This window comes from Sciurus vulgaris, assembly GCF_902686455.1.
Source record: "Sciurus vulgaris genome assembly, chromosome: 7".
Lineage (NCBI taxonomy): Eukaryota > Metazoa > Chordata > Mammalia > Rodentia > Sciuridae > Sciurus > Sciurus vulgaris.
In genome coordinates, this window is record NC_136467.1 from 113215821 (window position 1) to 113241087 (window position 25267).

Below are 25267 nucleotides of genomic sequence, written 5' to 3' on the forward strand. Positions count from 1 at the left end.
TGACTGTAGACAGGTAGGGTGTAGCTGGAGGAGGTGGGTCCCTGGGGGCATGCCTTCGGGTATGTATTTTGTCTCCGGTGGGGATGCCTCTCTGCTTCCTGACTGTCCAGTCCTGAACTGCTTTCCTCCATCATACCCTTCTGCCTTGATGTTCTATCTTACCTTCACCTCAGAGCAATGGAGTTGGCTGTTTATGAACTGAGACCATAAGCACCAAATAAATTGTTCCTCCTCTAACATTGTTCCTATCAGGTCTTTTGATCACAGCAGCAAAAACAGCTGACTAAAACAAAAGTCTTATGCTCTTTTATATAAAGTCTGAAAAGCAGAAAGGAATCAGGGAAGTTAGAATAAAATGTAAGTCCAAATTGGGAAGAGGGATGGTTTTTATCTAGAGTTAATACTGTATTAGAATTATGGCACAAATATAAACACAGTAGTTTTTAACTTGGGACAATTGGATACATTTTATTTATTTATCTATTTATGCTTAAGATAAATATTAATCCCTTCTTTTTTGTCCCGAAGAGGTTGTCCACTATGTCGCCCAGAATGGCCTTGAACAATCCTCCTGCCTCAGCATCCCTAGTGAGTGGTATTACATGCACTTAACACCGTGTCCAGATTTCTTGCTTTTTAATACTAGTTTTTGTTCTCTAAAATCTACTAATTAATGGCCCACTTTGAAAAAAAAAAAAAAAAAAAAGAAATAAAACAATCTGGTAGTTAAAAGTTTTCTCTAGCTTATTCACATACAGCTAACAACAACAGAAAGAGTCCTGTTTTTCTAAGCACACATGAATGAATGCCCAGTACAGTGAGTAGAGGATCTCTGTCCGCCTATCTAGTCATAATTTGAAGCTTAGTTGATAAACAAATGTCAAAAATTGGGAACTAGCTTGATCCTCAGTTTAAAAAAAAAAAAAACAGCAAACCTATGATCTTTTAAAAAATAAAGTATCATTTTTACTGCTGACTTTGAGAGATGCTCAAATGTTTGAACTTTTCAATAAATCCACAAAGGAGAAACTAGTAATTGAGAACAGAGTTTTATTAAATCAGAAAGAAAACTGACTTGGTACATAGCAGTTAGGACCCTGTTTGCTGGAGGAGATCTGATCGTGTTATTGACTAATTTATGATGTTCAATAGTGGATGAGGGTCCTGGCTGTTTTCAGTCAAAGTCTGAGTTTTACCAACTAGGAGTATGTGAAGTTGTGGAACTGGGACTCAGTTCCTAGGATTCGGCAGAAGAAAGTAAGTAGGATGCAAAGTGTTTCATGAGAATGTGACCTCTGGAAGACCTTTATACCAAGCAAAGTTTAAATTTGGTTAAATTTTCACAACACAAACAGAAAAACATTCACAGTTGACACAAAGATGAGTTGTCTTCATCTTCCTGTAAAGTTGCTTACTCTGGAAAGGATGCCAAATTTGAGACATTCCCATGATTGCCTTACATAGACAACATACCTCCTTTGGACATCAAAAGGAAAAAGCAGTGATTCAGGATGTAGGACCCTTGGGGATTGGTTTGCTAAAATTGTTCTTCACTAATTACGCATGGTTGTTTGTTCCTTCTTTATTTTAGAATAGGAAGAACTCATTACAGAAATCCAGATTACTCTAAACTTTTAATTCCTCTCTAAACTTGGCTACTTGAGCATCTTTGTTATTAAATAAGCCCATAATTTCTTAGTTGTTTGCGAAGAATGCAGATAAATCATCTGTGAAGGTGAATTAATCTTTGAAAAGACAAGACGCAGTTTCCCCCAACCCCAAACCTCATTTCCTGAACAGAACTCTCTTCAATCATTTACCTGTGTAAAGAATCTAGCTTTACTGCCAGGTTCATTTACCTAAATGTTAAGTCATCCTTGTGCTTTAAATACTATATGATGAAGGTTGTCATTGTGGTTGTGACGTGTAAAACAACAGGGTCAAGAAACTGAAAGTGTTCCTTTGGCATAAACCTCTCCAGGGCAGCCATGGCTAGGAGCCAAAAGATACCTCTACCCCATTTCTGTAAGATTTTAGTGGCTTTCTGAGGAATCATTGAATGCCATTCTCCAAAATCTTAGGAGGCAGACTTGGGAGTTTTTTAGTACTCGTTAGAGCAAACATCCCTGTGATAAGAAAGAAGAGAAATCTATGAAACTAGGTTTCTAACCCATGATAAACTGATGCAGGGTAACCTACATAACAGCATAACCAATTGATGAAATTCCAACCAAGGCTCCAAAGCATGACAGCTCCAGTAAATCCTCTGTAAACAAGGAATTTGGAGAGGTTTTCAAGTTAATTGAATTTTTTTTTAAGATTAAGACTCTTTAGCACCTCCATAGCATTATCTTGATCATAAAAGATTAGTGTTTTCTTTATTGAGACATATTATTTATACCTCCTTATGTGGTACATTATGACAATTTGATACATATATACAATATGTAATTTTCAAATCAGGGTAACAGGTATTTCCATGTCTTCAAACATTAATCATTTTTATGCTTTGGGGAATTCATACTCTTCTTGTCATTTTGAAATACAAATTGTTCTAACCATAGTGACCCTGATGTGCTGTAGAAAAACCAGAACTAATTCCTGCAGTGTTTTGGTGATCCTTATTTTTCTTCCCTCCATCTATCCTGCCCTTCCCAGTCTCTAGTGACCACTGTTCCATTCCATTATTCTGAGATGGACCTACTACTTTCCATAACTGAGTGCAAACATGTTACATTTTTGTCTATTTGTGCCTGGTTTACTTCACTTAACAAAATGAACCATTTTTTGAAGATACTATCTTTCCTCCACTGTATGTTTTTTGGTACCTTTGTGAAAAAAAAAAAATCAGTTGGATGTGTGAGGATGAGATTAATTTCTGGATTCTCTTCTCTCTTTCGTTTGTCTACATGTCTGTTTTTATGACAGTTCCTTGTTTTTATTATTACAGCTTTGTGGGATGTTCTGAAGTCAGGTATTCTGATGCCTCTTGCTTTGCATATTTTTTTTCCATAAGAATCATTTTGGCTTTTCTGGATCTTTTATGCTTCCATATGAATATTCAGGATTGTTTTTCTGTTTCTGTGAAGAAAATTGTTGGCATTTTGATGGGATTTTTGTTAAATTTATAGCTTACTTTGGGTACTATAGTCATTTAAATAATATTCTGCCAATCCACAAACATAGGATATGTGTGTGTGTGTGTGTCCCCACTATAATTTCTTTCATCAGTTTTATCATTTTTATTGTGGAGATTTTTTACTTCCTTGATTAAATTTATTCCAAAAATATTTTTGTACCTATTGTGAACGAGATTACTTCCTTTTACAGCAGATTTGTTATTGGAGTATAAAAGTGCTAGTCTTTTTGTATGTTGATGTTGTATCCTTTAATTTTACTGAATTGTTTACAAGTTCCAAAAAATTTGTAATAGCGTATTTAGGTTTTTGTATGTCTAAAACTATGTCATCCTTTCCAGTCTGGATGCACTTTATTTCTTTCTCTTGCCTCATTGCTCTTGCTAAGAATTCAAGTTCTATCTTAAATAAGAGTGTTCCCATTTTAGGGGAAACATGGAGCTCTTCTGTGTTCAGTATATTGACTGTGGGTTTTTCATTTGTAGCCTTTATTATGTTGAGGTATATTCCTTCCATACTTAACTTTTTGAGAGTGTTTATTATGAAGGGATATTGAATCTTTTTAAATGCTTTTTCTGTGTATATTGGTTGACCTTTATCCTTTGTTCCGTGGATGTGTTTTATCACGTTTATTGATTTGCATATGTTGGGCCATCCTTGTGATAAATTCTGCTTGAACATGGTGTATGATATTTTTGATATGCTTTTTGCATTCAGTTGGCTAGTATTTTATTGAATTTTTATACTTATGTTCATCAGAGATATGGGCTTGTACATTTTTGTTGTTCTTGTATCTTTGTCTGGTTTTATTATCAAGGTGATGCTGGCCTCAAAAAAGTTTGCTAGAGTTCCTCCCATTTCATTAATTTGGAGAAATTTAAGAATTATTAGAATTAGTGGTTCCTAGAATTCATTAGTAAAACTATCAAATCCTGGACTTCTTTTAGATGGGAAATTTTCACCTAATGCTTTAATTTCATTGCTCATTATTGGTCTGTTTAGATTTTCTATATTTTATTTATTCAGTTTGGTATATTGTATGTTCCAAAATGTATCCATTTCTGCTAGGTTCTTCAATTTTTTTTTCATATGTATTTGTTCATAGTTTCTTATGAGTCTCTCTTTCTGTAGTATCAGTTATAATCTTTTTCATCTCTGATTTCATTTGAGTCTTTTTTCTTGGTTAGTTTAGCTGAAGGTTTTTCAAGTTTGTCCACTCAAGAAACTGTTTCATTCATCATTTGTATTTTTTTAGCTTTGATTTTTTTATTCCATTGTGATCTTTATTATTCATTTCTCATACTGATTTTGGATTTATTCTTACTTGTCTAAGCACGTGAAATATATTGTTAGGTTTATTTTTAAAATTTTTCAATTTGTTCTAATTAGTTATACATGACAGTAGAATGCATTTATACATCTTGATAAATCATACATAAATGGAGTATAATTTCTCATTTTTCTGATTGTACATATTGTAGGATCACATCAGTCATGTAGTCATATATATACATGAGATAATAATGTCTTTTTCACCCTATCATTCCTACCCCCATACCCCTTCCTCTCCCTTTACTCCTGTCATTTTGATATATAAATTTATTACAAAATATTGTATTACTGTACACTTCACTCTCAGTTTTGCTTAGTTGTATCCCACATATTTTGATGTTGTTATCATTTTCATTTGCTTCTAGACATTTTTTCCCTTTTTAATTTATTCATTACCCATTCATTATTTAGAAGCATGTTATTCAATTTCTTATATATATGTATACTTCTCATTCTTCTTTTTCTTGTTTTATTCTGTTGTGGCCTGAGAAGATACATGATATGATTTGAGTATTTTAAAATTTCATATTGAGACTTGGTTTGGGGCCTAACATGATCTGTTACAGTTTAGATATGAGATATTCTCCAAAATCTTATGTGTGAAACAATGCAAGACAGTTTAGAGGTGAAATGATTGGGTTGTGAGAGCCTTAACCTAATCAGTATGTTAATATCCTGATAGGGATTAACTGGGCAGTAGCTGCAAGCAGGTAGGGTGTGGCTGGAGGAAGCTGGTCCCTGGGAGCCAGCCTTTGAGGTATATATTTTGTTCTTGTTGAGCAGAGCGGCCGTGCTGGCATGCTCCCCCTCTTTTCCTCCCTTCCACCTCCTCCTTCCTTGTGCCATATCCCCAGACACACACTTCCACCATGAGGTTCTGCCTCACCTCTGCCCCCAAAGAATGGAGTCAGCCATCTGTGGACTAAGACCTCTGAAACCATGAGCCCCCAAATAAACTTTTCCTCCTTTAATTGTTCTTGTCATGTCCTTTGGTCACAGCAGAGAAAAAGCTGAATAACACATGATCTATACTGAAAAATGATACATGTGCTGAAAAGAAGACTGTGTATTCACTGTTATTCACTGTTATAGTGTCCATTTTCACTACTGTGTGGTTCAGATAGTTCTTTATTGATTTTCTGTTTGTATGGGGAAAGTGAAATATTGAAGACCCTGGCTACCATTGCATTTTTTAAAAGTTTATCTCTCCCTTTAAATCTCATATTTGCTTTATATGGATGGTCCTGTGTTAGGTACATACATATTTATCACTTTTATATCTTCTGACTGAATTGATCCTTCATCAGTATATAATAGCATTCTATATCTCTTTGCAGTTTTTACTTTGTTTGCTTTATTGTATATAACTACTACAGATCACTTTTGTGTTCCATTTGTCTGACTTCTCTTTTTCTAACCATTTACTTTTAGTCTATGTGTATCTTTACCAATAAAGTGGGTTTCTGGTAGATAGCATATAGCTGGGTCTTGTTTTTATCCATTCAACCAGTCTGTGCCCTTGGATTGGTCAATTTAATCCATTTATATTCACAGTTATTCATAAGTTTAAACTTCCTTCTGTCATTTTGTTAATTGTATTCTGCTTGTTTTGTATTTTGTTTCCACCTCTATTTTTGTGATGTGGTTTATTTTTATTTTCTTTCAGTAATTTGAATATATCATCCCATTTCTTTTCAGGCCTATAAAGTTTCTTCTGAGAAATCTTCTGTAAGTCCAGTGGGCATTCCCTTATATATGACTTGATGCTTTTTATCTTGCTGTTTTAAGATTCTTTGTCTAATTATTTTGACTACAGTATTCCTTGGTAAACTATTTTGGTTGAATCTAGTTGCAGTCCTTTGAGCTTCTTATACCTGGATGTCTATATCTCTTTATTTTAAGATTTGGGAAGTTTTGAGCTCTTATTTCATGCAGTAGATTTTTAGTGCCCTTCCCCTTTCTTTCACCTTCTGGAATTTCCATAATGAAAATATTTGTTAACTTAACAAATATGTTGAAGTTTTATCATGTCCCATAAGTCTTGAAATTGTGTAGGCTTTCTTCATTCTTTTCTTTTGGTCTGGGTTAATTCAAAAGACCTGTCCTCAAGCACAGAAACTCTTCTTTTTGTTCTAGTCTGTTTTGGAAGCTCTACAACCTGCGTCAGCAAGTGTGGATATAAACCCATAGGATGTGACTTTCCCCAGAACTCTCAGAATGGTTTGGGAAGATATCTGGGCCTGTAGCACAGTTCGGGAGCCACAGTTGAGATGGGACATTCCTCACATAGTGCAGGGAGAAACACAGGTGATGCTGTGGCCTGTGGCACCAGTAATTGTAGACTTAAGGTTGTGGAACACAAAGGGGACATTCTGCAGGCCCTGGAGAACAATTGGTGCTAAGACCAAAAGTGCTGTTAGCCACTTTCATTGAGCTATAGGACCCATATAACTTTGCCTGGTGCCACAGGACAAGAACAAACAGTACCAGGGATTTTGGCACCAGCAGCTGTAGTCCCAAGTCCATGGGCTGTATAAAAGCCTCCCCTGGCACCCTCAGGGCATGTGCAGGTAACATTTGGGCCTGTGGTATTGGTATGCATATACCTGGAGAAGTGAGATATGAAGGAGACCTTTCCTAAGTTCCATAGAATGAGTACAGGTAGTATTGGGACTTTGGGTTTTGGTATCTGTGGCCCTAGAGCTTCAGGAGGTGGATGGGAATTCCCTTGGTCAAGTGGAGCAAACTTTGGTGGTGATGAGGCTTGTGGGATTGGTAACCGCAGTCCTAGAGCAGCAGAACACGAATGGAATCTTTCCCTGGTCCTCAGGAACAAGGTTGGGTGGTGCCGGGCTAGTCTGCACCAGCAGCTGCAGTCCCAAGGCAGAGGGAGACCTTCCTGAGTTCCTGCCAGGTACACTCAAGATACATAGGTGGTACCAGGGTTTGGAGTTGCTGGGATTGCCCCAGCTGCCAGTGAACAGATGCAAGTAAAGCAGGGACTTTGTCCAGTAGCTATAGTCTCAAGGCTGTGGACTAAAGAGGAGACATTTGCTAGTTTATTCCCATGGAACGAGCACAGACAGGACTCAAGCTTGTAGCTACAGCAGTCATGATCCTGAAGCTACAGGACACTGAGAGGGCTGTTTGCTTGTTCTTTTCTCTAGGTTGCCCTCCAGACACTGTGCTATTTAGGGTTCCCATTACTTCCTTACTGATTTTCATAGTTCTCCTCAATTACTGTCCTGGAAAGAGTTTTTCCTTTGTTGTCATGTTTTTCTGTGTGTCAGAACCACCTCTAGCTGCATGCCTCTTCTACTTCTTAGAAAATCCATTGGGCTAAAAGTGCACAGACTTAACAAGAGCCCAAGAGTTTTAGCTTCAGAGGCAGAAATCCCTAATATGAGATTTTATTATTTTCTCCATTTTTCCGAAAACAGATAATAGAAAAATTGAAGGTTATGTATTCTCTGAATGTGACTGCTACCAGTTCAAATAAGGCATATTATGCCAGTGAAAGGGGGGATGGCATTATTTCTTTCTTTTTTTTTTTTTTTATTGTAAACAAATGGGATACATGTTGTTTCTCTATTTGTACAAGGAATCAAGGCATACCATTTGTGTAATCATAAATTTACATAGGGTAATGTTGTTTGATTCATTCTGTTATTTTTTCCCTTCCCCCCACCCCTCCCACCCCTCTTTACCCTCTATACCAGTCCCTCCTTCCTCCATTCTTACCACCCTCCTTAACCCTAACCCTAAACCTAACCCTAACCCTAACGCTAACCCCTCCCATCCTCCATTATATGTCCTCATCCACTTATCAGCGAGATCATTCGTCCTTGAGTTTTTTGAGATTGGCTTATCTCACTTAGCATGATATTCTCCAGTTTCATCCATTTGCCTGCAAGATGGCATTATTTCTAAGTTCTGAATTTTAGTTCTCTTCCACTTTAGAACAAAATAAGATTCAAGACAATTCACAAGAGGCCCTGTATTGTCCAGGTCTTCCAGTCCCAAAATGAAAAAAATAAAAATAAATCTCTGCAACACGAAAAGCATGCAGTTTTGCTTTTATCACTCATACATTTATTATTGCAATTCCTGTCCATTTTCCTGTTTTCTTTTATAGGAATATTTTATCACACCATGACCAGTATGTACATATATGTATATTAAAGTATGTAAGGGTTCAGGTTTTCCATACTTTTTATAATTTGTAGAACTCTGAAATCGTATTTTAGTGAAGAGGTAAGGCCTCTCTTGGTATCTGTTCACTCAGACTATAAATTAGGGTTGGGAAGACTATAATGAGTCAGTAATTTATAAACTATTAAGATAGTTATAAGTGATTCTGGAGCATGTTGAATAGAGAACATATGTTTATAAAAGAAATAAATTCAGCACAACATCTCTCTGGTTTAACCAAACCCAATCAATTAACAAAATGGGATGTTTTACTTTGCCTATCTCCCACTTCCCAAAAATAGAATCACTAACCACTTGTTAACCACACTGATTTTTTTAATAGAATGGTTGCTACAGCTTTGCCACCAGAAATATTTGGATTAAGCGCCCTACTAGATTATAGCCAGCAGTCTACAAAACAGGAAGGAAGCTCTGCTTGCTTTTTGCCTTCTTTTCTTGTGTGACTGGATGTGATAATTCATTGCAGATTTCTTTTTCTTTGACAGAGTGCCTACCGCAGAAATGGGATGGCTTTTCTAGCCTGCTGATGTGACTGTGTCTGCTGCGCCGGGAAGGGTGGTGTTATGCTGAGGTGCTTTCCCTTGAACAAAATAAAAGTTCAGCTTCTCCGTATCTTCAGGAGTGGACTGGCTTATTGTGGCTACCAACTGGCTGACTCCTGCTCTTTTCTAGCCCCCTCAATACTTAGACTTGTTTACTAGATGGATCATTTAGCTAATTAATGGCAGGATGTTTGGGATAGCATGTAGGTGGACAAAAATGCAGATCACATGATTTTGAAATTTTAATGTGGTGTGGATTTGCTACCCTCGACTCACATATTCTAAAAGCAATGCCTTTCCACCCCATTGTGTTTAGTCTTGTTTGATACATTTCACAATCCAGGTTTGGGACAGTGGAAGCAAAATTAAAAGGACAGTTGATCTCTTCCCACTGTCCTACCAATTTTACTTTCCAACACTTACTGACTATATTCCATCTATTTTAGAGACAACTATTTGTTTTATAACTAATCAAAGATCTAACTGACCTGATAAACTGCCTGTTTCCCTCTCATCTTCCCTCCTCTGTTACTGTATCTGAATATGGGTCATTTTCACGCCTTCTTCCCAACTTCCTGCCATCAGTTGTGTTTTTCTCCTCACACAGAACTTCCTCCGTTTCCCCTCCTTTCCCCTGCTCCTCTTGATAAGGCCACCATCCTATCCATGCCCTGCCCTATCCGAAGCAATCAGAAGCAGTAGAAGGGAGCAGAAGAGCTTGCTTCCTCCCTTGAGCGCCCCCACCAAGCCGGAGACTGGGCAGCCGCATTGCTTGCTGGGAGAAGCTGCACCACCCTTCTGGCATCTATACTTTCTGTGGTAAATGAGGAACTCTAACTCTTGGAAACAAACCAAAATATGGCAGATGAAATTGTACAGTTCCTGATGAAACATGAATTGCAAAGAAAGAAGTTATTTCTTTTAATTCTGTGGGAATTTTGTGTAATTTAACTTTTATCATGGTTTTACACACACCCAAACAACCTTTAATAAAGATTTAATAAAAATAGAAATGAGAAGCATGAAAGATTTTTTCCTTGTGATGAAATCATTGAGTCGTAGTATGATTGTGCCATGTTATTCCCATTTGTTAACTGTCATTTACCTGTTCTATGTTAGTCCTCTTGGGGAAAATCTGCACATCAGAAACAAAAAACAGATATATAATATCAAAAAAACTGCCAAAGGGTTTTGTTGTTCCATCTGTGCTGGTTGAAATGTACAAGTAAACTTTTCTTTTTATCATCATCCTTATTTTCCTTGGCATCCCTAATCATGGAAAATTGAAAGTCTGCAGTAAACATCCTAACTTTTAAAATGACAGCATTTATTGTATTTGGTTTCATCTCCCAGCCTTATGGAAGGTATAAAAATTTTCAGGGGCTAATTTTTCACATTGAAATTTCTCCTCTCCCACACATTTTAAAATAGGCACAAGACAGAAAATACAGGGGTTAGTTTTTTCCCTTCGTCTTATTCTACCTGATCTCCATATAGTCCCAGAGAAGGAAGACTCAATGTACATTTCTCTCAGAAATATGACAGGTCTGTGTTTTTGTTGGTCTGGTCTATGTTTGTCTATCTTGAACAGTCTGACAGGTAATTATTTATAAAATCTGGTTTTGCCCAGTAAGTTCATATAATAACCTTTCACTTTTCATCATAAGCCAGAGAGCTGAATTTAGAATAAAACAAGGTCGTTTGTCTGTCCTGAACCAGCCTAGATGTCCCCATGATTGCTCCATATTAATATTTTTAATTTTTTTCCCCCTTTTCTACACTTAGGTTCTTTTCTCTTACACTTTCCACAAGGGTAAACTTGAAGTGAAATAAAATTCCTTAAAGCAGTGAGTATAGAAATAGAAAATGTACAGAGTGAAAGTTTCAGAAAATGTGTCTTAACATTAATGTAGAATAACAGCAGAAGATAATCTTATAGTTGAGAACAATCACTCATTTTGCCGAAGAAAAAACATTTCCTAGAGAAGAAAATGACTTTCCCCAAATCACTCAGTAATGGCAGAGATGAGAACCCATGGTCCCTAGCTTTCAATCTAATATTATACTCCATCATATTGATTTGCATTAGAATATTACGAAGACTCATTTGAGTTTTATAGCATATTTATCCCAGATGACAATGTATATTTATTTTTTTAAAAATAATACCAATTATCAACATATCCTAAAGCATAAGTGTTATGTGTCGAATTCTTCTTCAGAGGGATTTTTAACTAATTGACCTGTGTTCTCTTACATATCAGGCTCAACTGTTTAAGTCAGTGACTATACAACCCTAGTTTGTTTTTTGTCCCTTGTGTTTTAGAGCTTCAGTTGAAAACAGACCAACAAATAATAACCTCTCCTCTAGATTTACCCCCTAGATTAAGGGTAAAAGAAAGAGAAATACTTCTCCCTTCACCTAAATTTGGAAGTATGACTTTCTGAACATGCTACTTGGAGGTTATGTCATTAACCTTCTTGCTGTCCCATCTTGTAATAGTTGAGATTCAAAAATAATATTCCAGTTTTAGGACTGAGGGTTTTTATTCGAAAACCATCAGAAGCACAAATTTTTTGAAATGGTATATATAGTTCCTGAATCTAGGGAGAACTCTTAATTTATTACCATCTGTCCTTTGTTTTTAATAAAATAATAAGCCACATTTAATGTTTTTACCACATAGAAGGCAAATAAACACAGCAGTGATTCTTGGTCTGAAAGGAAACAAGTTTACTTGTTTAAAAATTATAAAGTTTAATTTTTTGAATTTTTAAAATACAGTTCCCAAATCAGGCATTGCTTTCCAATTCCTGTAACCCCCTTATGTAAAACTAAATCACTACAGAGAATGTATTCTCTCATCTGCCCTTCTGGAATTTAGATAGAACCTTCCCAGGTTGCATTTAAAATTCTACCATCAACTATGTATACATCTCATAAAATATTTTACAATTTCCTGTATGCTCCAGCTGAACATTTCATAGTATATAAACACTTCTGCAAATAATCTAAGGGCAACAAGTTGAGTATGTCATAGCAGTGTCCTCCCATAAAGCTAATTCTCCAGCGGTGTATTTTCTTATTTTACCTTCTTAGTTGGAATTCAAGATGAGTACTTTTTGTGCTGTTGTACAGTGGTGGGGGGTAGAAAGGAGCAGAGGACTCAAACAGTTTCAGCAGAGTTGTGTTCATTAAAGCAAAGGCTTTCTGCAGAGGGCATCAAGCCAAGCTTAAACAACAAAACCATGCCTGCAGGAACTGGATGTAAATGTGATGGTTAAATAAGGGCCAGATGCCTTTAAAAACTCAAATATTAAAAAGTCATATCTCTTAAAGTAAGTTTCAAGTTTAGGACAAGAATACCATGGCACTTTAAAAAAAAAAAAAGACTTGATATTTTATTCCAGAAAACAAATGCAAGTATTCAAACTGTCATAAGTCATGGAAATTTTGGGAATTGGAACATATTTTAAAGCAATCAATTCCTACAAAGGCACAAGAAACCCACACACAGTATTTCATGGCTAGAAGAGCCACTGTAATGCTGCACAGAGCATCATATTCATGATCCCTTTTCTGCTCATCACCAACCAGTACTCACTTTACCCAAAGGAAAGTAAAACCAAAAATATATGAAGATGACCAAAAGATAGTTTTACTTACATCAAGTAAAGTTGTACTTGCTATTAAAAAAAGACATATCGGCATTGTAGTAATTACAGCACATCACCTGTGCTACATGCTTTGTGTAGTTTATCTTGTCTGCTGCTCACAACCCCTTTGAGTTAGTTATACACTGTTGTCCTCCCTGTTGCCTGTGGGTAGGAGAGAAGAGACTCAGGAATAGCAGTTCAGTGCTTTTCACAGTTTCACAAGATGAAACTGGTGCTGGTACCCAGTACTAATCCTACAATTACACAGCATCAACTGTACTAAAGATTTCTGATAACATAGTAAAGGGAATTGCTGCCCAACTTTGAACCTAGAAGCACTTCTCAGTACCAAAAGAACTCAATTATAAGAAAATTTTAACATTCCTTCTCTAATGCTAAGTATTATGTATACACAATATAATATCATGCAACATGTAATAGAATAAATTATACAGAATCATTCCAATTCCTCTTTAGTGTCTTAAAGCTTAAGAAAAATGTGTGATCAGTGAACATGTTAAGAGTCCCTATACAAATTAAGAGAAAAACTTCCTTAAAGATCTACATACACAAAGCCTCTCTTGTTGGAAGACAAGATTTCTCTCAAATACTAATCATACAGGCTACTATTTTATGATTTCATTAAAATTATTTATCCATGTTACAAAATAATCCCCATCTTGTTTACTGTGTTTGCAGTAGCAAATACAAAAGTACATGTCAGTGCTCTGAAACTTGATATAAATGACCCTTTAAAGTGTTCTCATTAATTATAATACAGTAGTCATAGTTTCTTCTAGCTCTGCATGCTTATGTGTTTGGAGGGAAATCATGTACACAGATAAATAGAAAAATGCAAAGAAAGTTGCTGAGCACAATTTTAATTACAAATGATAATTTCCCATTCTAGTCAGTAATTAGTACCTTCTTTAATTTAACCCTAGTTTCTGTTTTGCCTCACAAGTCACTCATTTATGTCCAGGTAACAGTACACCAGCTTGTGGTACTATAGCTTTCTTTTCTGATGGTTTTGCTTTGCTTCTACTAGCCACGTATGAGAAGTCAATTCACCTGCTAGTACATTGGCTATTTCTTATCACCCCTCCCTGACCTGTATGTGCCTTTCATCAGGTTGTCCCTAAGCTGCAGCAACTGCTGCTTTGGACAGTTTTTACTCACACTGCAACATAAGCAAGATCTTTTCACATTTCTAATCCCACAGGAAGATACAAGACAGAGGGGCCAGATAGCAGAAGACCTGAATGAGTGTTGGTCACTGTGTCTTGGAGTTAAGAACCAACTCTAAACAGCCAGGAAGTTTTATGACTTGTGTCTCTACCCAACGTGGAGCTGGGGGAAATTGTAGAGATAGAAAGTCCTCTGCCTCCCAGAACCAGGGAGGTAGACAAGAGGCAACCTTTTGGCAGCCTTTGTGTCTTTGGAGATCACAGACTGGGTGAGCCTTGCCTGTGTGGCCTGCATGGGTATGAGTGAGGTCTCCTGGTGCCCCTACACTATGCTGCATAGATGTCCCTGTTTCTGTTAACAGAATTGAAAAATCAACCTGCCTCTTTCCTAGGTTCTCCTGGTGGTCTCTTTCCCTAGTTACTTGCCATAGTTTCCTGCCTGGGTCAGCAGGCAGGAACTCGTTCCCTGAATCTTTAAGCCCCTGTTGTTTTCTCTGCTTCCTGTTTAGTGTCCCTAATCATCACTGCATTGCCATTAGCTTGTACCACATTAAGAATTCCTTGAGGGGCTGGAGTTGTGGCTCAGTGGTAGAGCGCTTGCCTGGCATGTGTAAGGCCCTGGATTCCATACTCAGCACCACATACAAATAAATAAAAGATCCACTGACAACCCAAAAAAAAAAAAAAAAAAAAAAAAAAAAAAAAATTCTTGAGGGCAAGTCTTGACACCTCTTTGTAATCACTACATGTATTTATTACATATTCAATAAATATGTGTTGTTTAGTTGATAGAAGCTACTCGTTTAAACAAGAGCTCAGAAGCCTTTAAAATCTTACCAGTGCTTGTTTCACTAATGTACCAGTAAATCTCATGAACTATGGAAAATCACAGGCTTTTTCTTAAAGACAAATACAGTGTCTCTCAGAAAAAAGTACAAAAGACTCCGTGCTTGAAGTTTCTTGTGGCTTTTGTCAGAAGGTCACTGTGACTTGGAGTCCTTTTGCAGGGGTTAAGGACCTCATAAAGAGTTAGCCCCAGTCACATTGCATTTGCAATTTATAAATTTGTATAAACTTGAAAAAGATTATAGACTAATGAAATTCTCTATTTTTATAGATGGTCCATCTTTGAAAATGTACTACCTCTCCCAATAGTTTTTTTAAAAACAGTGAGCTTTTTAAGATAAAAATTCCCTGTAAGTACTAGAATAACATGTCCACTGAATTTAAATATTCAAAAAATCTATTTAGGCTAAAAATCACGAATTTTTTTGTGACGGAAGCAATAGTTTGGCACTGAAGAATAGCTTGCAATTAAAATGTATGTTTTCTTTATATCTATTCATTCATTAAAAAAAATTCTTTTTAGAACCTGTGAAAGCCAAACAACCAATAATAGAGCATACACCCAATAGTAAGTGCAGGACCTGAGGAGAGCTGTGCCATTCCAGACAGGGACTAGTGAAGCCACCAGGATTAATAAATAAAACATGTTTTTCCCATATAGGTGCCACTCTTTTTAAAATATATACATATGTACCATTGTGGTTTTAAAAATATAGGTTTACTTAAGAGTGATACTGAAATCCTGGTAGCTTTTTGACATTATTTTTTTAATTAAGAGAATAAAAGCCAAATGAGTTTATGTTAAAATTGATTCTCAAGCTAAAAATAAGCCACTGTTTTTATACTTTCACGGTAACTGCTATTGTCTCCTTAGTGCTTCATTAGTGAGTGAATTGAGCCCTCTGAAGCTTTGGGGCTGCTTCAACTTAAGCTTAAGGATATTTTTTTCTCTGACATAAAGTATCACCTGAACTTTTTTCATGTGTCTTATTTGGGGGAAAATTTATGATATTTTTAACATTAGGAAGTTTTGCTTTTCCTGACATTTTATTACTTTGCGTATTTGAAACATTTCAATCCCAGACAATAAATATTACGTGATTATTGTTTTCATATGGATAGGCTATTTCCTCCTGTTTTTTCTAACCCCCTTCTCAGCTTATGATACTAAAAATTTATTAATACTAAGCTGTGCCATTCAGCTTTCCCAGAAACACACATAGTGAAAATTGAAAGAGGGACAGGTTGGCGGGGGGGTAATAGTAGTTAAAAATAGATTAAGGTGTGTGGTTTTCTTTTGGTTGGAGCTCAATTCTTTTCCTGTTCCGTTGCAACAAAGATTATATTTATTTTGTAAATCATTTGTATAAATTGTCAAAGCCCGTTATCACTTTAAAAGATTTTTATATCATTATTATAGAAGCTAGATGACGTTAGCTGAGTACACCGTGAGTTCTTGTTGTTTAAAAGCATGTATGCGTAGCTCTGTGGTAGAGTGCTTGCCCATCTAGCACAGGACCCTGGGTTTTATCTCCAACACCACAAAAATAAATGAAAACAAATAATTCCTTTAAAAAAAAAAAAGTCTGCACATTTAAAAGCTGTTATTGTGGCTCCCTCACTGCCTTTCAAGTTTTCCATCAAATATCACTTTCTCAGTAAGGCCTTCCTTTTTAAATATTGGAGCCCCAGCCTTTGCCCTTGCACACTATATTCCTCTTCCCTGCCTTTCTTCTTCTTTTTTGGATTGAACCTAGGGGTGCTTAACCACTGAGCTATGTTCTCAGCTGTCAGCTCTTTGTTTGAGACGGGTTCTCCCTAAGTTGCTTAGGACTTCACTAAATTGCTGAGGCTGACTTTGAACTTGGGATCCTCCAGCCTCCACTGGGATTACTGGCAAGCATCACTGCTCCCGGCCTGGTTTCCTTTTTCACTCTAACATTTACCATCTTCTAACTTACCACATCATAGATTGACTTAATTTGTTTAAAGTCTCTTTCCTTTGTAATTAAGGATTATGGTCTGTTTTGTCCATATCCCAGTACTCAGAACTGTGCCTGACACATAGAACATGTTCAGTCAGTGTTTAGTAAATGAAGGAACAATCGATCAGCATTTAATTCTGTGGATTTTTGAAATACTATTCTCATTTGTTTTACTCCATTTCTCACCATGAAGCCTTCTCTCGATATCCCCCAAGTCCTCTGAACTTTTTTTTCCTTTTTAGATGTATAGTGCCTTCAATGACTTGTGATCACAGTTTTGTAATCACTGCCATAATCGGGATACAAGAACTCAAGAGAAGTTCTCTCATGTCGTCTTGTAATTGATCCTCTCTCTACCACATCACTAGCCCCTGATTTCTATCCCTACAGTTTTACCATTTCCAGAATGGCAACCAAAATATAATCATTCCATATGAATTTGAATTTCAAGGTTTTTTTTAATGTCTGACTTCTTTTACTTAGTAAAATGCTTTTGAGGTTCATCCACATCGTTTTGTGTATCTGTGTCTTTTATTACTGAATAATATTCCATTGTATGGGTACCCTATAGTTTGTTCATCCATTCATTAAGTCAACATTTGGATTGTTTTCTTTTGTTGGATATTAAGAATAGTTAATTAAGAATAAAGTTGTTATGAACATGGATGGACAAATCTGTGGGCTCCTGTTTCATGTGAATAGGGTAAATACCTAAGAGTAGGACTGCCAAGTCATAGGATAAGTGAATATTTATAAGAAATGGCAAGCTGTTTTCCAAACTTCCACTTGGCACCAGAAATGTGAGGTTTCTAGTTAATCCATATCTTCATTAACATTTGGTATGTTTGTTGTAATTTTAGGCATTTTAATAGATGACATCTCATTGTGATTTCATTTTCCATTTCCCTGATGGCTAATGATATTACACATTCATGTGTTCATAGTCACCTGTATCTCTTCTTGGTTTGTAAATCTTTTGCACATTGTTTTCTTTTTTAATTTTTTTGATTCATTGTACACAAATGGGATATAACTTCTTATTTCTCTGTTTCAACACAATGTAGAGTCACACCATTGTCTTTTGCCCATTTTTTAAAAAACTTGGGTTGTCTTCTTACAATATAGGAGTTCTTTGTATATTTTTAGATAGCAGAACCTTTATCAGAAATGTGTTTTTTAAAACTTTTCTGATTCTGGGACCTGCCTTAAAGTATCTAGAAAAGCTGAAGTTTTAAATTTTGAGGTTTTTTTCTATATCTTCAAAAAGTTTTTCTATATCCTTGAAGACAATCATAGTTTTTTCTTATTTTGGTAGTAGATTGTATTGATTTTTTTAATGTTGTATGAATCTTCTGTTACTGGGATAAATGCCATTTGATCATGTTGTATTAGCCTCCTTTTATTTTGATGGATTTGATTTGCTAATTTTTAAAGTATTTTTGCATCTGTGCTCATGAAAAATATTGATCTTGAGCTTCTTTGTAATGTCTTCCTGCCCCCCACCACTGGTTTTTATACCAGGTCATTAGAGCCTCATAAAATGACTGACTTTGAACTTTTTCCTTTTCTATATTCTGAAAGTGTTTCTATACGAATGGTGTTCTTTAAAAAAAAAAAAAAAAAATCAATAGAATTCACCAGGGAGTCCATTAGGGTCTGAAGTTTTCTTTGTGGGACAATTTTTAGCTCTGAGTAGCATTAGATTATGGCTGTTTGGGTTTTCTGTCACTTCTCAAGAGAGCTTTGTTAACAAATTCATTGGCACAAAGTTGTTCATAGAGGTTTGGGCTGTAGCTCAGTGGTAGAATGCTTGCCTAGAATGTGTGAGGCACTGGGTTCGCTCCTCAGCACTACATAAAAATATAAATAAAATAAAGAACAATTTACAACTAACTAATATTTTTTAAAATAAAATTGTTCATAAAATTGTGTTCTTATCCTTAAATAGCTATAGGATCTGCAGTGATACTCCTCTTTTAAACCTGAGAATGTCAGTTGGTTTCTTACTCATCTGCATATTATTTATCAATTTTATCAATTTTTCAGTCAATCAGCCTTTGGTCTCATTTTCTCAATTTTTTTTTTTTCTGTTTTCAGTTTCAACAATCTACTTTTATCTGCATATTTCCTGCCTTGTGTTTGCTCTGGGTTTATATCATAAGTTTCCCTCTAAGCACTCTTTAGCTATATCCCACAGACTTTGATGTGTTGTGTTTTTGTTTTTATTTAATTCAGAATATTCACTGATTTTCTTTTTGACCCATGACTTACTTTCCAAATATTTGAGAATATTCTAGATATCTTGTAATTAAATTTTAGTTTCTTTGTATGATAGATAATATACTTTATGATTAAATCTTTTACGTTTGTTAAGGTTTATGATCCAGCATATGTGTACTCGAAAATATGTATATTCTGTTATTGTTGGGTATAGTGTTCTCTAAATGTCTATTAGGTTAAGCTGATTGATAGCATTGTTCAGTTATTCTATATACTTACTGATTTCCTATTTTTTCCAGTTAGTTACTAAGAGAAGAGTTGAAAAAGCCTTCAACTAAAATTGTGTACATGTCTATTTCTCCTTTAAGTGTTACTAGTTTCTGCATAGTGTATTTTGAAGTTCAGTTCCTAGTAGCACACATGTTTAGGAATGGCATATCTTCTTGATGCACTAATGTCCCCTACAGTAGCATTATGTAATTTCACTCTTTATCCTTGGCAACATTTCATATTCTGAATTCTATTTGTTCTGATACTAATAACTGCACTGTCTTTTGATTAGTGTTTGGATTATATACACTTTTTCATCCTCTTTTGACTTTTCTGTTTCTCTATATTTAAAATATCTTTCTCATTGACTACTTAGAGTTGAGTCTTGCTTTTTGACCCAGTTTATCTGCTTTTTAATTGAAGTAGACTAGTTACAGTGAATATAATTTTTGGTACACTTACATTCAAATATAGGATATTGTCCTTCTCACAACTCTTCGACATGCTAATTTGTATTTCTTGGTTTTAACATTTTTTATCATTTGAACACTTTGACTCTATAACCCTTCTTATTACTTAAAATAAAACCACATTCATTGCAAATAAAAGCATAAAGACTCATAAAAGCACAAAGAAAAAATTATCTATAGTCCTTTCCACACTGAGACTAAACATTGATATTGAACATGTACCACACACATGCAGTGGGTTCATGCAGTACGCACTTGGTAGCCTACTCCTACATTTTCTCATGACACTTTTTATGACTGCTGAATATTCCATACTATGTCTGATTCATTATTAACTTAATCACACCCTGTTTTGGATATTTTTTCCTAACATTTTATCATTTTTATAGAATGTGCATTATTTTTTGCACACATCAGATTACATCCTTTATTTTTTAACTTCTATCCTTGTGGCTGTCCACCTTCCTGCTGCCCTCCCTGTGAAGGTAATGTGTCTGCTTTTCTCTGACTGCTTTTGAGATTTTCTTTTTTTCTTTTATTTTTCAGCAGTTATAGTATGACATGTCTACATGTAGTTTTCTTAGTATTTATCTTTCTGGAGTTTGTAGAACTTCATAAATCTATGTGACTGAATAACTTGTCAATTTTCTTGAAATCTTTGCTACTTAAAAAAAAATATTCATTTATGTCTTCTTGGCCTTTAGTCATGTGTGTACACACTTTTAACTATATAAATCTTGTCTCCAGTGTTCCTGTCTGTATTTCCCATCTCTACTTCAATCTGGATTTTCTGCTGATCCTCTTATCTTTACTGAATGTCTTTTCTGCATCTAAAATTGTTTTCGACCCAATGCTTGAATTCTTAATTTTAGGGGTTTTTAAATTGTTTTTCAATCATTTATCATTTGATTAAAAAAAAAAAAAAAGAAAAGAAAGAAAATCCAATTCCAGTCCCTTCCTGGTTACCTCAATACTCGTGGATCTGTTTCTGTTGTTTAGATTTTTTCTTCTTGGTTTCCAGTCACTGGGTTGTTTCCTGTTTTGCTCAGCAGTTTTTTATTGAATGCCAGACACAGCATATGGGGAAAAAATACAGAGAGCAAAGTTCTGGATGACAATTTCTTCCAAAGAGAGTTTAGCTTTCTGACAGGCCCATGAGGCATCGTCAGATGGAGACAGATGCATTCCCACTTTGCCCTCATTCCTAGAAATCATCCCTGTGTTGTTTCCCTGGTCCCTACCACCTTGGTGGACCCTGGAATTGAACCTCTGAGTCTTCTGCCCCACAAGAAATTGATGAAATTTCTGGTCACCCTTCAGTGCCCTGCTGCTGCTGTCACTGGCCCACACACGTGCAGCTCTGGAATTGACACGCACTTCTGGGGAAGGCTGCAGAATCACAAGTTCCTTTGTGCATCTTCCCCCTATCTGAGATCATGGCTCCCCAGCTACCCTGGAGGCCCCCAACTCCCACCTCTGCCTCCCTAGCTCAGCATAGTGCCACAGGCCCAGACTACTATTTCATACTGACCTCTGTTCCCTGACAACTGCAAATTCCCTGGGGAGAAGTGATTGTTTTTCTTTGTCTCTAATACCTTGCTCTTAAATCCTACTTACTTCAAGTGTTCTGTTTTGGTTTGTTTTTCCTGATGTCTCCAATAACTTACAGTCCCCCAACAATGTCCAAATCCCCAGAACCTGTGAATATGTTGCATCACCTTAAAAGGGGAACTGCAGTTGCACACGGCATTACAGTTGTTAATCAACTGGTTTAAAGATGGGGAAAGTATCCGAGATTATGCGAGTGGCCCTGATCCAATCATGTGCTCTTAGAAGCAGATGAGGGAACAAAAGATGCAACATGGAAGGACTTGGCACTACTGGCTTTGAAGATGCTGTAAGGGGTCACAAGCCAGGGCCTGTGGTGGTCTCTAAGATAATCCTTATTTTACAGCCAGCAAGAAAAGAGGGATCCTGGTTCTACAGCCAGAGGAACTGAGATCTTCCAACAACCTGACCAAATAGGAAATAGTCCTCCCCAGGGCCTCCAGAAAGGAACACAGCCTGAGAGCACTTCAGTCCAGCCCATGCTGGCTTTCGACCTTTAGAACTAGAAAAATGGTGTTTAAGCCACTAAGTGTGTATCTTACTATACTCCTCCACTGTCAAGGAACCTCTGAGAAACCATCATAGCTAAAAGGAGATAAAGTACAAATGTGATGTGGTGTCCTGGGTGTGATTCTAGAACAGAAAGACATCACCTAAAATTTAAGGAAATCTGAATAAAGGAGGGGCTTCTGTCAATAATAATGTATCAGTATTGGTTAATTAATTGTGACAAATATATAAAATCTTGGTAATAAGAAACTGGGGATGGGTTGTATGAGAACTTTGTATTATCTGCAATTTTTCTGTAAATTTAAAACTACGATAAAATAGGTTTTTTTGAAACAGGTTATTAAGTACCATAAGGATACCTGTTTTGAGGTAATGGTGGTTCTTCTCTTCTGCGTTTCACTCCCTTTAATATTCTATAACCTAAATACTGAAATTTGTGGTTACTATTAATATATCTTATGTTAGATAGTGAGGGATTGGGAGAGGAAGGAAATGAAGAGAATGAATTAATACCTAAACGAATAAGCTGTATCCACATTAAAGTAAGAAGAAATACTCATAACCATATTGTCACCAGGCCCAACCCTGCTTGGCTTCCGAGACCAGGTTCATTCAGGGAGGCGTGGCCGTAGACTGCTGACATTTCTGTAAGTGGTCCAGAGGTAGCCAACCCATCCTCCCTTTGCCCTCAGTAAGCACCTCAGCTAGTGTGGGTCCTTACCTAATGGAGTGATCATATTTGTTTATATTTTGCTGTGTAACAAAGCACCCCAGAAGTTAGTTACTTAAGATAATGTGATTATTTCTCATGCTTCTGAGGTGCAGGGATTCAAATGGGCCTTGTCTAGGCATTTCTGTCCCAGTTGGCATCATCTGGTAGTTAACTCAGCAGCCTTTCAACAGGCAGCCCAGCTGGACTCAAAGGACTGAAAAGGCTTCCCTGTCAATTTAGAGCCCTGCACTCCACCAGAGGATCTTTCTGTTTGCATGAGACAAGATCTGGCTTCTTCATAGCATGGTGGCCTCCAAGAAACTGGACTTGAAAGGCAACCACCTTCCAAGAAAGAGGAAACAGAAATGGCCAGTCCTCTGGAGGCCCCTCTCAGAAGACCCACAACATCATTTCTGCTACATTTTGCAGTCAGAGCTAGTTACAAGGCCAGTCCAGACTAAGGGAAAAGGAAATAAACCATGTCTTGTTAAGAGCAGCAGTGACTTTATGCCTATCTTTAATTCTTTACACTGGTTGTAGAAATTCGTTTATTTCCTTTATGGTATACTGGAGTTGAAATTGCTACATTACTGGTATTCCCATTTTAAAAACAACACTTCCAAATCACTCTATTCAGATCTTGCCAATATGTATTCTCACTACCAAAGTTTGAAAATCAATTTCTCTCTGTCTTCCCCAATTCTAGATATCATCCTTCTTAATCTTCTCTAGTTAAATGAAGGAAGGTCTGACCACTGCATCTATTTCTACTTTTGAGTACCATCCAAGTGGAACATTTTGTGTTCATTGGCCAAGGGTAGACGTTCTTGTTTGAGTTACCTAATCATGTGTTTTGCCTATTCTTCTCTTGGACTATTTCTTTTTTGAGTGTTGATGTTGTTCTGAAACCTGGGTTATTAAAGTTTAATTGACCTCAGACAACCCTGCTAGGTTTTTAAATATAATGAATTATTACTTCTGCCCAGAATAATTTATCTTAATTTCCATTAGTTTATTCTGTATTTCCCTAGGTCATATCAACTTCTTCAGTTCATTCTTTTCTCAGATTCACAATTTAAGGATATTAAATTACCTAATTTTTCAGGTAAGGCTACTGACACCAAAATAGAAAGGACCTTGTTCAGAGATGCCGAGGGCTCAGTTCAGACCCACAGGTCTTGTGCTGGTCAAAGCTACAAGAGCCATGTGTCTGGCTGTCACCACAAGGTCTGTGCCTTCCTTGAATCTGGCACTAAGAAATTCAATCTGTCCATAATTTGCCCGATGAGAAAGTAACATGGGTCCTAAATTCTCCCCCTCCTGGCTAACTGTGGCATTTGATAAATTGCTTTAACTCAATGGCCTTGGATTCCCCATCTACTGATTGGGAACACCGAACTTAAGCTAGATGATTTTAGGAAGCTGGTTTTTTTTTTTTTTTTCCACTCATGAAATCTGATATTTAAGAGGTGTGCTTAGAGAGTATGGATTAGGGGGATTTAGACTTCTATTTCCGCCCAAAATGGCTATTTTTGAAGGGAACCTAATCAAAACTTTTTAAAAATAGTTTTTAATTATAGGTTTGAAACTGTTATTTGTAATACCTTTTTAGAAGCATGAAAATAGCATTTCTCTCTGTACCAACTTTGTGCTTTTCCATTTGGTAAACACTGATTTTATTTCTTGGCCTGTGGGAGTAAACCATGCCAGTTCAGCACTTCCTGTTTGCTCCCTTGCCATATGTACCAGGGAAGGTGACAGACCTGCTCTCAAAATAAGCTTCTTTGGTCCAGTTCTTCACTTTCTGGTTAGGCCACAGGTCTATCAATACTTGCACGAAGAATCGGTTTGGCTTCTAGAGCCTTTGCTCTGACTTCCCCTCAACTTGTCAGTGGAACGCCGCGCGGTGCAGAGGTGGGGGTGGTTTTAGGTGAGGATCACACAGGACCTTTCAGCTCGGAACGTCAGAGATCAGCAGCTCGAGCCCAGCATGTGCGGCGCAAGGACAGCGGACAACCTGATTTCCTCTGGAGATTCTCAGTGCTCTAAATGTCTATTTTTTTAAGTAAGAAGGCTGAGTTTCATTTGTATTGAGTGACTAAAGTGTAAGCTTAGAAATATTTTATGTTTCCATCACAGTTGATTCTGCTTAGCATAAATCAGCAGAGCCAACCATAACTTCCATTTAGTGGAGCTTTCTCCAAGCCAGTTGTGCTGCGCTCATGTCAGACACACCTTCCTACAAGTCCCTCAAGGTCAATAGTTTAGAAACTCTGCTGCTTCCTTCCCCTGCCCCACTCAACACTTATGGAAATATATGCTAATTGGAACAGAAGCAGCCTACGAAACTAACAGGGTTAGACCACTCTTAACACAAGATTAATGAGGAAGAAGTTTAAGGAAAAAACAACATTTCTCAAGCAGTAAGAGAGTAGATGCCAAGTAAAAACCAACAATCTAGATCCCTCAAATCCCAAGCTCAGCTTTCCCTCGACTTCCCTCAAAGGAGTTAAAGAAAGAGGAAATCCTGCGCATCCAGCCTGGCTCAAGCCACCCTTACCACTGCTCTGCCTCCCTAA

General features: G+C 36.7%; 1 protein-coding gene across 7 annotated transcripts in view; it reads left to right on the forward strand.

Moving 5' to 3' along the window:
* Nucleotides 1-25267, forward strand: part of SUPT3H (SPT3 homolog, SAGA and STAGA complex component) — a 499594-nt gene that overhangs the window by 463865 nt on the left and 10462 nt on the right. For 3 of the 7 annotated variants that reach the window (XM_079147703.1, XM_079147697.1, XM_079147698.1), the window contains exons 12-13: nt 6168-6197; nt 9167-9292. The exons of 2 other annotated variants lie outside the window; for them this stretch is intronic. In XM_079147703.1, coding sequence (XP_079003829.1) covers nt 6168-6175 — 8 coding nt within the window. In that variant the 3' untranslated portion in view covers nt 6176-6197; nt 9167-9292. Of the gene's footprint in view, nt 1-6167; nt 6198-9147; nt 9293-25267 lie in introns of those variants that run through there. 2 more of the 7 variants (XM_079147699.1, XM_079147701.1) reach the window with 2 other exon arrangements.